The sequence below is a fragment of the Jaculus jaculus genome, chromosome 2, assembly GCF_020740685.1.
Source record: "Jaculus jaculus isolate mJacJac1 chromosome 2, mJacJac1.mat.Y.cur, whole genome shotgun sequence".
NCBI lineage: Eukaryota > Metazoa > Chordata > Mammalia > Rodentia > Dipodidae > Jaculus > Jaculus jaculus.
In genome coordinates, this window is record NC_059103.1 from 170,441,061 (window position 1) to 170,457,313 (window position 16,253).

The following is a 16,253-nucleotide window of genomic DNA, read 5'->3' on the forward strand; positions in this document are numbered from 1 at the left end:
TAGTTATTGAGATTGTATAAAGTAGCCAAGAGGGTCCTAGGTGTAACTTGAAGAAACTGCAGGCTGCAAATACAGAACAGCCAAAAAGATGAGGGTGGGGAAACCATGTGGTGGAAGGAGAGACTGAGCAGTGGTGACAGGAAAACCCCATAAGGTAGGTGGAAACCCTGCTAAGAAGCTGGGCAAGGTAACGTTGAGAATGTTTGCAAGTTCAAGTGAATAGAAATGTTTCTGGGGGCTGGGCAGTGCATTGAGAAGCAAGTGAGACGTGTTCTCTTAAGGAGTATGGCCATAAAAATGAGGGAGGAAGTTCTTCACATGTTGTAGGAGAGAAGCCAGGAAGGAGAGGAGAGAATATGAGTGAGAATGTGCCAGAGAAGCAGAAGGCATAGGCAAAGCACGTCCAGTTACAAGAAGGAACACTTCTGCTTCTCCGACAAAGGAAGAGTCGCTCATAGGCACAGGTATAGATGGAGCCATGTGGAGGGGTAGGGCTGGAATGTTAAGTGAATAGGTTCTTGGTGACATTGAGTTTATTTGTTGGTGAAGTGTGTAAGGAATGATCTGCTAAGAGAGAGGAAATGAGGGAGGAAGCTAAGAGCAATAGCTGTGAAACAGATGAAGGATCAGCCAAGGACAAAAGCTAGCAGGGATAGCTGAGCAGCTGGAAGTGCCCCCAGTCATGATGGACTCCCGTGTACCCATCAGCAGTGCTCATGTGATGAGCAGTGAGAAATCTGCCAGGTGTGTGCAGCCCCCGGAAATGGTGTCAGTCTCATTGATTTACCAAATGAATAATACTGTGAGTTTCTCAAGCATTCCTGAACCCCTGTGTGAGTTTAAAGATTTTAGAAATCTTATGTGCGTCTAGCAAATTCTTTACAATAGGTATTCTACCTGCCAAACCATATTTTGGGAATTCCTGTCCATTCTAAGTTTCCTCAACCCTTTGTAGTCAGGGATACTTCAGAGCTGGAGAAGGGCTCACTTTCCAACACCCTCACCATCCGTGGTCAGATGACCCTGTGGAGACTCATGCTCCCATTTATCTTTCAGGAGCTGTGTGCCATTATGTCCTTCAGACCATGGTGTACTTCTTCCTGTGGAGGAAGATGTCTTTCAGACCCTCACTGACATCCCCTCAACAGTACCCCTAGGCATATAGATCACTAGGGAGGGAAAGAGCTAAGTCCTGATAGGAGAGTAGCCCTAGTTAAGAATGGGCTTGTCTACCAGAAATTCTTCTTAGCCCTTGGTCTTTGAGAGCCAAGATGTGACTTTCAACACTAACCTAAGTCAGCAGAATTAAAACACTTCAAAATCTCCAATATGCCTCAAGGAATAAAACTCCTTTACCTTTTGTCAGTCCAAGCTGTGTTCCCAGGCTCAGTTTTGTATATAGGGCAGTCTTATATAAGTAAAAAAAATTGAATATGTGAAATAATTCTTGTAAATAGATTTATAACCTCAAAAAGAAGTATCCTTTGGGGCTGGAGAGATTGCTCAATGGTTAAGGACACTTTCTTGAGAAGCCTGCTAGTCCAAGTTCAGTTCTCCATTACTCATGTAAAGCCAGGTGCACAAAATGGTACATGCATCCAGAGTTTATTTGCAGCAGCAAAAGGCCCTATCACTCAAGTATATATGGATAATTCTAAATCATAAACTTGATCTTATCAGCAAAATAGCTTAGATCCTATTTCGTATGGGGCTTTCAACTTCTGCTCATCAGAAGCCTTCTTTATGACAGGCAATGTGATACTGAAAAATTCAAAGCAAGATAGCAACATAGAAGTTATTGGGTAACTAGCAAGCATTGTAAAACTTTCTTCATTCAGTCAACAAATGCTGGATTTCCAATATGTACCACCCATTAATCTTGGTGCTGGGACTACATAAAGTGTACTGAGCAAAGACAGAACTTAGTCCATGCTATGGAAATAAACTGTGGTGGAGATAGGTAATAAGCAAATAACACATGCTGCCATATCATCAAACTGATAGGAGCTGTAAGGGAAGGGAACAGGTATTCTGGAAGGGAGCACTGTAGACCCTCTGAGGATTAGACGTGTGTCTCTGGGTGAAGGTCCAGACACCTGCACCTTACAGGTAAAATACTCATGAATTAGAAGAGTGGGCCAGGTGGGGAGGATTTTTTTCTAGGGAGAAAAAGAAAACATGTTTGAAGCTTAGGGGCTCAGAATAGGTGCATGGTCTTTTGGTTTTTGGTTTTTGGTTTTGAGGTAAGGGCTCATTCTAGCCCAGGATGATCTGGAATTCACTATGTATTCAAGGATGGCCTTGAACTCACAGTGATCCTCTACCTCTGCCTCCCAAGTGCTGGATTAAAGACATGCATGAAGGAAAGAAAAAAGACAGTAAGGTCTTATAAGGCATTTACACCAAACCTGATAAGCAACTGAGGCTCCTCACAGGAGTTTGGCTTTTATCTTAAGTCTTGTATTGTTTGTGCAAAGTAATTTCTGTATTTAAATGTGTGTGTGAGTGCCCTTGTAGAGGCCAGAGTAGAACATCAGGTGTCCTCCTATATCACTCTTCCACTTTTTTTTCCTTGAGACAAAGTCTCTCATTGAACCTAGAGCTGCCATTTTTGGTTAAAATGGCTGACCGGGGAGCCTCAACACTTCTCCCTTAATTATTTTTCCATCTCTGCCCCACTGAGTGCTGAGATTATAAGTATGCATGGCCATACCTGGCTTTTTATGCAGAAGCTGTGGATGGAACATAGATCCTCTTGCTTGAGCCACAAGCAGTCTTACCCACTGAGCAATCTCTCCAGCCTCCAATAATTTCTAAGTCATTGAGATGGCAAAGGAAAATGCTCAAGCTGAGCAATCCCAAAGTCTACGAAAATTTTCCCATCGCAAGGAACCTCCCTTCTTAAAAATTACAGTGACCAATTGCCATTAACAGAAGTACTTAGTCAGTGTTCCTACTATTCTCAAAGTTATTGCATTTGGGAAGGATGGGCAGAGTAGCAGTACCTCTGTGCCTAGTAGCTCTGTGCCCTCTACAAAATGCTTCACACAGTCTCCATTTCTTTCACTTTTTTGCTCAAAAAAAAAGTGATTTTGAGGATCTATCATGTACCGAATTTTGGCTTTCAGTAAGATGTAATATCAACCCCAAGCACTTGAGTAATAGATGCAGTAAAACAGCAAATCTAAGCTAGAGGCTTTAATCACTGCAAAGACTAAGATCATCAGGGCAATTCATTTTTAAGTTTATTTACTAATGAGAGGTTGGAGGCTTAATCAGTGACAACTAAGTACAATTAGGCTGGCATCTGGGTCTGCTCATATGTCATCCACTCTGGCTATTCCTACGCCAAGCTGAGGTCACATACTGACCTGTGGAGTCCTCCCTTGGCTACAGAGTACAGGTTAAAACAGTACCTCATGACATCTTATCTCAACATGGCATAGCTGTGGCTTATTCCAAGGGATTGTGAGAAACCTTGTTCGTGATCTTGCTGAAAACCGTCTCTCGGCATCAACCACTCTTTCATCCTTGCATTGCCCTCTAGGACATCACAGCCTATTTGGTTCCCTTCAATCCAGTCATAGTATATTTTTCTGATGGCAGCTTTACGTCTTCTCTTTCTTAAAAAAAAAAAAAAAAAAAAAAAAGCTTATATTTATTTATGAGAGATAGAGAGAATGAGAATGGGCTCACCAGGGCCTCAACTGCAGTTGCATGTGCCACCATGTGCATCTGGCTTATATGGGTTCTGGGAAGTTGAACCTATAGGTCCTTAGGCTTCATCAGCAAGCGCCTTAACCACTAAGCCATCTCTGCAGCCCAAGCTTATACATCTTCTCTTCAGTGTTCCCTTATCCAGGCCAAACATTTCTGGTTCCTTTAATCACTCCTTTAATAAATGTGATTTCCAGACACATCACCACAGTTACCGAAGTGTGAACACACCAATGTGTTATGCTCCCTTTTTAAAATCTGGCAGCTGGAATTACACATCATATTCCAAATGTGGTCTAACCAGCTATTACTTTCCTGTGCTTCCATTAATAAAGTAGAAGGTTGAATTAGCTTTATATTAACAAGCTCAGATTGTTTGTTATTACTGAACTGTGGTCAACCACACCCCTCATGTCTTTACCATATGACTTACTATACAGTTGACTTTTTGACAATGACAATGACAAAACTTTACATTTATCCCCAATAAAGTCTTGTTGTTATTGGCCTACTCTAGCTTGTTTGAATTCATTTTTAAAAAATTTTGTGGTACTGTCATGTAGCATTAAGTATCCATGGTAGCTTTATGTCATCCAGTGATGTGTTGAGCATACATTCTACATATTCAACCAAGCCATTAATAACTATGTTGAACAGAACAAATCCAAGGCCACCATACTGTGGAGAGTCACTGGACACTTTGCGCATTACTGGGTTTAGTCAGCTGTTAACACCAAACTGCTACCCTGCAGTTCTACAATAAGAAAATGTGGGGTTGGGCTGGAGAGATGGCTTAGCGGTTAAGCGCTTGCCTGTGAAGCCTAAGGACCCCGGTTTGAGGCTCAACTCCCCAGGACCCACGTTAGCCAGATGCACAAGGGGGCACAACGCATCTGGAGTTCATTTGCAGTGGCTGGAGGCCCTGGCATGCCCATTCTCTCTCTCTCTGTCTGCTTGCCTCTTTCTCTCTCTGTCTGTTGCTCTCAAATAAATAAATAAACAATAGAAATTGTGGGGCTAGAGAGATGCTTAACAGTTAAGGCACTTACCTGCAAAGCCCAAGGACCCAGGTTCTATTCTCCAGAATTCACGTAAGTCAGATGCACAAAATGGCACATGTGTCTAGAGTTCATTTCCAGTGGCTAGAGTCCTTGGTGCGTCCATTCTGTCTATCTACCCCACCTCTCAAATTAATTTAAAAAAGAAAATGTGGCCCAAAACACATTAAACTGAACATGACAGTTCACATCATTAACAGTATCAGACACCTTAAGCTCCTTGATGAACTAATGTTGTCAATAAAAGTGAGTACCTGGTTTAGAAATGTGTATTGACGGTATTTTGGCTTCTTGCTCATTTATCTTACCTTTCCCCAAACCATGTTAGGTCTAGAATTGATACCAGGAAGTTCACACCAACTCATGTCTGCCAAGAGCCCAGAGCTAGAGCCTCCTCCAGGTTCACAGTTTGTGATGGCAGAGCCACAGCTGTTTCCAGAGATCCTGAGAAGTCATGATTACCCTGAAATATTTTTCAAAAACAAAGCAGAGGGAAAAATTACATCCAAAGTATCAACTGTTTTCTTTTCATCCCTATCCAAGCTTTTCTACTTTAATCATCTTTGAAATTTCTCTCTCATCCTTTCTGGATATCTCATTCATCTCAATGCTTTAGCTACTGTTATCACCCAATCACTCCCAGATATCTCTCTGGCCCTTATATTCTAAGCTCCAAATCTGCTTCCAGCTATCTACCAAACATCTTGGCCTGAAGTGCTTTATAAGCAACTCAAACTCAACTTCTGTGAAACCAAGATTGATTTCTAGACTCCAAGCAAACTTTTCTTAGAGTCTCTGCTTCAGTTCTTGTTCCTGCCTTCCCAGTACAAACACCTTAAGTAATATTGACATAAATTTGTATGGAATGCTGTTTTATCTCAAACACTATATGTACACTACAGAGAGCTCAGCCAGCTCTGTCCTTTTTCTGTAGTTCAGGACCCAGACCCATGGAAGGGTACCACTGACAGTTAAGGTAGGTGTTCCCACCTCTATTAACCTAATCATGATGGTCACTCACAGGCTTCTCTAGAGCCTAGGCAATTTCTCACAGATGGTTCATAGTTTTATTGACTTGATAATCAACATAAAGTACCAGAACAGTAATAGTTGCTTGGGGAGGGAAAGCAATTGTTTTCAGTGGTGTAGCCATGTTCCAGTAAATAGTTGTTTTTAAGCAGGAAACCCCATCAGAGGCATTCTCAGGTTAGGCTATCTTAAGTTAATTTGTTTTTTTCACAAGTTGGAGCCCTCAGTGGGTGGGGTCTTATTCTCAGGGCACCTTTCATATTATCCTAGTTGAAGAGTTTGGGGTTTCTTTTTAGTGGAAGAAATCTCTTCACAATTACAGCTGGTTTCTCTGCACTCACTTTGTGTGCATTTTGAAACTCAATCACATTACTTGCTGAACTACCTATCTTTCAAATCTTTTTACTATCTATTACTATGGTTATGTGAGCATTAACCATGCCACATATGGATGCTGTATTGCTTTAAAATTTCTTCTGCCAAACCAGGTATGGTGGCACACACCTTTAATCCCAGCACTCAGGAGGCAGAGTTTGGAGGATCACCATGAGTTCAGGACCAGTCTAGACCTACAGAGCGAGTTCCAGGTCAACCTGGGCTAGAGTGAGAACCTACCTAAAGAATAAACCTAAATTCTACTACCAAACAACTTAATTCATTACATTTGAACACAGTGTCATTCACATGGTCAGGAAATGGGCATAATGCATCCAGATCGTTTGTCAGAATATAGAATGAATGGTTTCTGTCCTAGTACCAAATAGAGTCCTTGGTCCACTCTGAAACCTGATGAGACAGGCCTCCACTGTTTATATTTCTCTCAACATTCTGGTCTTCCAAACTCCTGCCAAAATGTCCAATTAATATGTCTGCTTTCTATAACAGGAGGCCATAAAGTCTCTGCCTCAACTTCTCAACTCTTATAATTACAGATAATATGTAAATAAGTGAACACAGTTGTGTTCTAATAAACCTTTATTTCCAGCAATAGGAATATAACCAATTTGGCCCAACATTGATCTGGGACAGAAAACCCTCATTTAGTCTCTGCAGCAGGAAAGGAAAGATGGCCCTTTTATGCTTTGGTTCATTAGTAGCACATGCCAGTTCTACCTTTAACCCACTAGCCAAGACTGATGGCTGCACCAAACTGCAAGTGCTGGAGAACATCCTCCCATGCTGCTATAGAAGAAGGCTGATGCTAGAGAGCTGTGCTCCAGGAGCTGCCTTTTAAAACTGGTAATTCAGATTATTTCCTGTTTTTACCGAGAGCCAGGCACTGAGTGAAAGTGCTAAAGAAAATGGACATCTGTCTTTGCATTTGTGGCCTGCACAGGAACCAGGATGGTCCGCACTTAAAGGGAGAAGCATTGCACACACCTCTACCCTAGAACTGTTAGTTTGCATCATTATCTGTATACTTTGCTTTTTGTCCCCTGGGCTATGAGCAATTTATAGATATGACTTTAGCATCTCTGATAACCAATTCTTAGTAGATATTCTTTCAGTATTTCCAAAAGACTGAGTGAAATGATTAAATGATGATGCCATCACATGAAAATGAGAATTTACCTTAAGTTTCTGAGGTCCTGATTACAGGGACCTAGTTCCTGTGGGTACCTAATTTCCTAACTGCTCCTTCTGCAGTGTGCATGGAATTATGATTGGTTGGTCTACATGCAAAAAGAGAAAAGAAAAGTGTTATAGGGTAAAATCTGTTTCTTCCATTTTCAGTATGTAAGGAAAGGAACACCCAACAAAATCTATCTCCAAAGTCCACAGTTCGGGCCAGAAGTACCAAAAACTTAAGGTCATTTTTCTTCCTTTCAAAAGCCTCCTTGAGAGTTAACAGAAACCACCAGCCTGCCTTGTCTTTATTGTCTTGGAACATTTAAACATGTAAGATTACTCCAAGAATGAGCTGGATTCTAGGCATTTCCTTACTTTGATTCTTTCTTTCCCTCCTTCGAGGGATGGTAGTTCTGATTTTTAGCACTCCCTGCTAAAAACCGGGGTCATGGAAATAAGTTATAGACAGTCCATGAGAAAACAGAACATAAATGGGAGCAGAGAGCCTTACAAAGGTTTGTGCAAAATGAATGATCCCACATCTCTTAACCTTGTAGAAAGCATATTATACATAGGCATGGCTTTTATAACTAGGAATATTTCTCCAAGAATATTTATTTAGCTTTAGATTTGTGAGCTGAATCATTTCAATTCAAATTTTATGATAATTAAGTTGACTCCTTATGTTGTAAAAATAGAGCAAATTTGTGATATAGAATCCTTTAAAACAGTTATCTTTGGAAAACAGTGTGTTTGAGAGACTTGTCCTCAGAGAATACAGATATAGAAAATTGACTCATTCTTGTTCTCAAGAAGGTTATAATCTGATTGAGTCAGACCTATAAATGGCTAACTATAACACACAAAGAATAAAATTTATGATCAAGTAGAAATGTAGTTTCACTGCCTTTAAAATGTAGAATTGAGGAAGGGAATAGAAAAAAAAATAGCCTCATGGAATAAGGCATTCTTTAAGCTGTCTGTGAAAGATGCGCAGGATTGTTAAAGGATTGAGGGAGGTGGTTGTCCTAGTGCCCCTAGTCACGGGGAGTGGTGAGTGTGAGCAGGGTCTGGACTAAAGTGGCAGCTCGGCAGAGGATCAGATCACAACTGGGCTATAGGAGGGAAGAGGAAGAAGAGTCAGAAATGATATCCAGGTGTGCTGGAAGCTGAAGATTTCTGAGGGGGGAGCCATTGCACAAGAAAAAGAAATCCCAGTGACCTTGACATTGCTTCCAAATGTGAGTCTATGACTCTGTCATATGGTCTGTGTGTCCTTTTTCTAGACCACTTTGTATGGTCAAAATAAAAATACATTCATTATTTGCCAAGCAAATGCTATTTTTGTTTCTTCACTCAGGAATTATCAGTCTTTACTCTTTTCTTTGCTGTCCTATTAATAAAAAAGGGTCAGGTGTGAACTTATTGCAAATCATCATAATCAACATTCCCAAGCACAAGGAGGCTCTTGCCTCTGCCCTCAGGTAATCCTGGCTGTGAACATGATGTTCTTAGAGTTGTTTTTCACATAGCTCTACTCTGATTTCAAATATTCATCCATGTGAGTAATGTTGGTATTTAATACTAAAAGGACATCTGTTTTGCTGGCCTGGCTTCTGAAATAGAGGAGAGGTTAGATTTTTGTCCACCTTCTCCTGGTAGAAAAATTAATTTTGGCTCTAGGCAAATTAATCTACCTAAACTTCTGAAATTTATGTGAGGGCCCTTGGACCTTGCTGTTGGGTTTGGAGGTATGATTTTTTTTGTACCCAGCAAACGAGGGCACCCCTTTAATAGTAAGTTAACACTCAGAAGTATGAAGAGTTTCTACATTGCATTTCAAGTCCTGAGTTAACTTTTTCCCAGAGTTTCATATGCACATAGGAAGCTGGCCTCATGGCTGGCCTCCAGCCCATACGGGGTTAGTTGCCAATTCCAAAGTACTAGAAAATGAAGACACTCATGCCCCATCATCCATCATTTTTTTTTCTATGAACTTTACAGCTGGATATTGAAAAATCTGGATTTGATTTTTTTTTTATTCATTTCAAGTCAACTAAATAGCTTGTACACATGGATATAAAGAAATATAACCAGGAAGTGTTTGTGGCATTGAATCTGAGCTTGAGATATCCAAAGTCAGCCATTTCAGTGGTGTTCTGTTAATTTCTCTTAAGTAGGTTCTGAATATTCTTTTGGCAGGTTGTGTTCCTCACTGGCTTTGGCTGTGTATACGTGGACACGGCCCATCAGTGTGGTACAGTCTTCATCACCATAGCCCCAGAAGGAAAGGCAGGCCCTCTTCTAACCAATGCCGGCAGGTAGGTCTGATTGTTTCATAGTACATTTACAGAAGCCTGCAAATTATAAAGTTGTACCCTATTACTTACCATTCTTGTCATCCCCACATACATACTAAAGCTTTTAGTTATCATTTAATGCATAAGGACCTAGTTACTAACATTGAATTATGCCTACAACATACATAGGAAGCAATATATTATCTTAATTTTGAGTCCCCAGTTCTTCTATGGTAAGTTTAACAAAATGATTTATAAGCTAAGGCATGAATCTCACAATTAGACCATTAATAAGCACAGAATGCAGGCTTAGATTTCCATATCCCCATGCCAGCTCAGCAGTTGTGGTGACCCCAAATAAAAATAGACCTCCTACCGGAACACTCCCTCTTTGGACTGAGTGCTGACATCAGGTTTAAAACTTGAACCAAGATAAGAACCAATCTCCTTTACTTAAAGTAAATCATTAGCCAGACATATGGCACACACCTTTATTCCCAGCACTCAGGAGGCTAAGGTAGGATGATCGCCATAAGTTCAAGACCAGCCTGGGCTACAAAGTGAATTCCAGGTCAGCTTTGACTAGGATGAGACCCTGCCCCAAACAAATCAAAATAAAATAAAATAAGTATAAGTCATCTGATTCAATAAGAATAATGTAAAGAGGCACTGAAAAGATTGCTCAGCAATTAAGAATACTTGTTGTGCCAGCAGTGAGGGTTTGAGAACATCCAAGTTTGATCTCCAGCACTCATGTAAATAGCTGGCTATGCCCATGCATAGGGCAGGGAGGATTGGAGACGGTGGAGAATGACTTAGCTAGCTAGCCAAAAGAATTGACAAAAACCAGCAGCTCTGGACAGAGTGAGAAACTCCCAACTCAGGAAACGGGCAGATGAGCAAAAGCAAGAGGACAGTTGATGTTCTGTGGCCTCCACATGCATCTCTGCACACACATCACATCACACACCAACCATACCGCAATACTCTTCACACACTCCAAAAGATTTTTTAAAAGAATAATGTAAAGATATCCCCTTCTTCCAAAACCAAAACAAGAGACACATGAACAGATAACTATAAGAAGAGGAAATATAAATAATCAAATAAATGCAAACATAAGATAGGAGATAGTACTTATTAAAACAAAGATATTTCATCATATGAAGTTGTCATACAAATGTAAATTGGTGTCATAACATGGTAAGTGCAAACCTGTTTGCAACAAGAGAGAAGGGAAGAAGAGGAATAGGAGACAATGTGTGTTGAAATGCTTTGGCGTAATTATGTAAAGAGAATCAGAGAAAAGAGAACTAGCTAGAAAAGGAAGTGGAGTTATAAGAGGGGTTTGTACTAAAAGAAGAGAAAGAACAGCATGTTGATGAGCTGCTAGTAATGAGGAGAAAGGTGATATAAGACAGGTGCATCTCTGGAATGATAGCCTTGAGCAGGTGAGTGCAGTATCCTGCAGTGCACATGGGGGGAGGAGTTCACCCATGTTCATCCCAGCCGTGACCTTCAGCTCTAGAAATGGAGGGGGGGCAGAACAGTGGGAGAGGGCAGTGTAGTGGGTCCATACTGCTCTTCCTCTTACCTCCTTTACTTTAACTTAGGAGTCCTATTTGTTTTATTTATCTTTCTGCCTGTAATCAAGACAGAATTAGTACATACAAACTAAAGGATTTTGTTGGAAAAAATCTGGTGTTGATAAGGGAAACACATACAGAAACATGACAAGAGCTTGTAATAGTCCCATTGGGAACATTTCCCAACACTCTTCAAGTGTGGCTGGCTCTGTCCAGACATGATGTACTGAAAGTAGAGTTCTCATTTGTTTCTTATGAGAATCTGTCCCATCAGGAGGTGTTTAATAAGGCACTGAATTAAAAAAGAAAAGAATACAGAAAACAGAGGGAGACTAATGTTCTTTTCCATTCCTCTAGAACTCTGGAGAAGGTGGTTACCTTTAAAATGTTCATGACCCAGTTGAGCCTGGCTGTGTGCGACGACCTCACTCACCAAAAAGCCTCATCTGAACTTCTGAGGCTCACGCTGGACAATGTTTTTCTCAGTGTGGCTCCTATGGCTGATTCCCTCCCCGGGGAAGAGCCTGCCTCCACTCTCTTCCAGCTATACTGTGTGGAGGTCTACTGTGGGGACCTGCAGCTGGACAACCAGCTTTATAACAAGTCCAATTTCCACTTTGCTGTCTTGGTCTGCCAGGGAGAGAAAACAGAACCTACTCATTATTCCAAAATGCAGAATCTCCTGGTCTCCAGCAAAGACTTGGAAGAATACAAGGAGAATTGCTTCATCAAACTTTGCATCACTATAACTGAGGGGAAGGACTTCCTGCTGGATGTCAATGAGTTCAGTTTTGAACTGAAACCGGCCCGGTTATATGTGGAGGACACGTTTGTGTACTACATCAAAACTTTGTTTGACACTTACCTTCCTCGCAACAGGCTAGCTGGTCAGGACACACAGCTCTCTGGGGGTAGACAGGTGCTGCCTGTGCAGGTGAGACAGCATGCCAGGGCCTTGCTGAACCCAGTGAAGTTACGAAAGCTGGTCATACAGCCAGTGAACCTGCTCGTCAGCATCCATGCTTCCCTTAAGCTGTACATCGCCTCTGATCACACTCCTCTCTCCTTCTCTGTGTTTGAAAGAGGACCCATCTTCACCACAGCAAGGCAGCTTGTGCATGCCCTGGCTATGCACTATGCTGCTGGGGCTCTTTTTAGAGCAGGTAAGGACACAAACTCAGGCTGTGAACCTTGGGCAGAAATGGAAAATGGACCACATTTAAAATGGACCATATTTTAAAATGTAAGGAAGCAATAGATAAGATATGTGGGCTTCAACACAACTAGATCTAAATCTAGGTGATGGTTGGGTTTGGGCAAATTGTTTAAACCACCCTGAGTCTGTTTCTTCATGTATAAAGTCGGTTTTAAGATTCTTGAAAGGATCCATGAAAGTATGCCAGGCACCTGGCATTTGATTGGCACTTAAAACTCCAGCCACAGTAGCTATCATAGCTTATATGTTACATAATTTAGAAATTAATTCAATGTAACAAACACTTTTCTAGCACCTCACAGACCCTAGACCCTTTCTCAACACACTGCTGAGGCCAGACCCTCAGCTTTTGGGCTTAAAAGAAGTCCAGTTCTGGAAGGTCAGTTCTCTTCACTCCTCCTCATGAAAAGCCATAAGTGAGAAATTCAGAGGATCTGTGTGCTCTCAGATGCTCATAGCACGCTGCACATCCAGACAGAGTACAAAGAGAAGGCTAGAGTGGCTTAGCTGCTCCACAGACCCATTCCCAAAGAGGGAGAATGGTCTCGCGCATCTTTTCCATCCTCTCCCTAATGACAAGAAGGTCACCTCCTGCAGTCCCAGGGCTGTCATTTTGGTAGAGATTCAGGGGGAGAGGTAAGGTTCCTATTTCCAGTCTGTCTCAAATAGTCTGCAAGGGGTGTTTAATATATGTATACATTCTTAAGAATATTTTATTTATTTATGTATTTGAAAGAGAGAACAAGGCACTCAGAGAGTGAAAATGGGTGTACCAGGGCTTCTTGCCATTGTAAACAAAATCCATATGCATGCACCATTTAGTGCATCTGGCTTTACATGGGAACTAGGGGATAGAACACTGGACATCAGGCTTTTCAAGCAAGTGCCTTTAACTGCTGAACCATCTCTTCAGCCCCTGTGTGCACATTTTATATGGATGCTGCTGTGTGCTAAAGATTGGGGGTTGGAGTCTGTGGGGTCTCAGGCTACTTTATACCAAAGCCACATTCACTCTGTAGCATGTTATTTTTATAGTCTGACTCCTTATGGTTCCCAGCGTTCAGAGAGCAGTCTCCATGCCTTCTCGGCCTTCTCCAGTAGTGAACCTGGGAGTCTGGCTTTCTGAACGTGATAAAGGAGAGAACCTCTCTCCTGCCCTCTTTGAAGCCTTGCTTGATAAAAGGATTACCACAGCAGATTAAGATTGTGGCAGCAAATGGCCTGTTTCATCAGTGGTAAGATGCTAGTCATTGTATCACAGTGGAAGAGCGCATGTCCTCCAGAATCGAATCATGGTGGCAACCCCTTTCTCTCATGGAGGAAAATGTTCTGATACTGTTTTGATGGCTTACACAGTGATAAAGAAAATATTTCCCTCTTGCTAATAAATCATTTAAAAATAATAGGTCGGGCATGGTGGCGCACGCCTTTAATCCCAGCACTTGGGAAGCAGAGGTAAGAGGATCACCATGAGTTCCAGGCCACCCTGAGATTCCATAATGAATCCCAGGTCAGCCTGGGCTAGACTGAGACCCTACCTCAAAAAAAAAAAAAAAAAAAAAAAAAAAAAAAAAAAAAAAAAACGTAAGAATGTCTAAAACTTAAAAGAAGGACATATTTACAAGACTTTCTAGAAATTTGTACTCTCAGGTAGTTTTTCTTTTAACAAAAAGCAGACATGGAGGTTAGTGAAGTCTGATCTGAGGCCAGGGAGGAAGTAAGGTAAAATAGGGTCACTGCTGAGGCTGAGGTTGAGAGGTTCCCCGACTGAAAAGAGCTGGAAGACAAACTCCACCAGTAGCCCCCAAGTAACCAAGGCCGCTGCAAGCCTGTGTGTTCAAGTCATTTCTTTGTTTTTTCGTTTTGTATTTTGAGATTTCATGAGAACATTCTGTCTGGATTTTTTTTTATAATTCACTTAAAAATCTTCTAGCTATCCCAACCTCAATCTATACCAGAAAGTAACCTCATAGAGCCAAGTACTTAGAGTCTGTTAAAAATACATCACTAAAACTCTATCGTCAATCTGAAGATTATCTGAAAGAAAGCAATCCTTGAAGTAGAAAATGGAAGATGGAAGAAGGCTGCCAAGCCCCGGGTGGACAAGCTTTACGGAGAATGACCCAGCATCCTTGTGCAGGAAAGGAGAGCCCAGCCTGTGAAGGAGCTGGTCCCCTCCATGTCACTCGGGCCAGCGTCCACCCACTGGACTCAAAAAGGTCCTGGCTGAGACGGTTGAAATCACCCTGACCTCATTGCTAGGGAAGTTTGAAGAGGCTTTAAAAATAAATAAGTAGTAACAGAAATAAGTAACGCTATTTAAAGGAAAAAATCCAAGTCTCAGTTTGATATGAAGCCTTCAAACAACTAAGCAAGACCCATGGCCTGGCCCTCTGTGTCCACAGCTCCACATCTTCAGATTCAGATTCCAGCAACTGAAGAGTGAAAACAATAAAAAAAAAAAGAAGAAGAAGAAGAATTGAATATGTACTGAGCATGTGTAGACTGTTTCTTGTCTTAAAAGTAGAGTAGAGCAACTTCTGACACAGCTTTTACATCATCTCCGGTATGACTAGTAATCCAGAAATTGCACAGGCCCAGTGTAAATACTATGCCACTTTACATAAGGGACTTGAACATCTTTTGATTCTGGGCTTGTAGGGGTGCTGGAGCCCATCCTTCATGGAACTGAAGGGTGATTATGTTTGGAGGGATATTAGTAAGGAGTAAGTATCCTTGGATTCTTGACTGTACTCTACAGACAGCCATCAGTCATAGGCTTCAGTGATCGTAACTCAGGAAACCCTAACCCTACCTTTCATGTAACTGGGAAGAGCAGGATAGGGTCCCCAGTTCCTGAGCAGGAGCTGAGGGAGATGGCTGAGCCTTTTCCCTGTGTGTGTCCCCACATTCTTGACCTGAACCAGCTGGTGGTCATAAAGGACTCTGCTTTGCAGGAGGTGTACTCTTTTACAAATGTCAAGTCTTTGAAGGGAGAGGAACAGAGATGTCTCTAGACCACCCCTCAAGGGGAACTTTATGATCAGCGCATGCCAAGGGGCATCTGCTATATCTTGGTCTCCACAGACTGCCCGTCAAGAAAGAATATTTCACAACCTCTCTCTACACTCTACCTATTGTGGGGTGAGAGTGGTCAGGCTATAGTATCAGGTAAACAAATATAAATTTTACCCCCATATCTCATCAGTGAGAGATTTTGAGCAGTTGACTGACCTAATCTTTGAGCTTCCTGTCCTCTGCTTCCTGCCTGAGACTGTGGACACACAGTAGCCCCAGGAGGAACCTCCTCTGAGCCTGTGCCTGTGCCCTGACTAGTCTACTCAGTGGTCAGTCGGCCAGCCAGGATTGATCTGAAGGAGAGTAAGGTACCCACCCCCACCCTAGGCATCTGGAGGGTTACATGAACAATGCCCCACCCCAGGGAGCTCCCTATGTGACTGCTTCATCACTTATCACTCCCACCTCGGACTGAAACATTAATGCTTTTGCCCTTTCTACATGAACTAGGACTAAGGACCCCCATCCCGCCCCCCTCCTCACCTACTCATTACACTCACACCTTTCAGACTATCTCCTTGTGGAACTTGACAAACTCTGGCATGGGGCTGACCTCCAAAGACTTGTGGCTGAAGGAGGGACAGCTCCATGCAGCCTTCCCACTAAAAATCCCACAGTACTGGCCTAGGGAAGTCTGGATTCCTGGAGGAAGTTGCCTTTGCAGATTCCTCCCCTTCTTGACCTTGGCCCTGGCCAGGCC

At 42.0% G+C, this 16,253-nt stretch overlaps 1 protein-coding gene across 5 annotated transcripts in view; it reads left to right on the plus strand.

The window, feature by feature from the left end:
• Positions 1–16,253, plus strand: part of Vps13b (vacuolar protein sorting 13 homolog B) — a 659,022-nt gene that overhangs the window by 625,871 nt on the left and 16,898 nt on the right. For all 5 annotated transcript variants that reach the window (XM_045143281.1, XM_045143283.1, XM_045143282.1 and 2 more), the window contains 2 exons: positions 9,576–9,694; positions 11,617–12,422. In XM_045143281.1, the coding sequence (XP_044999216.1) occupies positions 9,576–9,694; positions 11,617–12,422 (925 nt within the window). The remainder of the gene's footprint in view (positions 1–9,575; positions 9,695–11,616; positions 12,423–16,253) is intronic.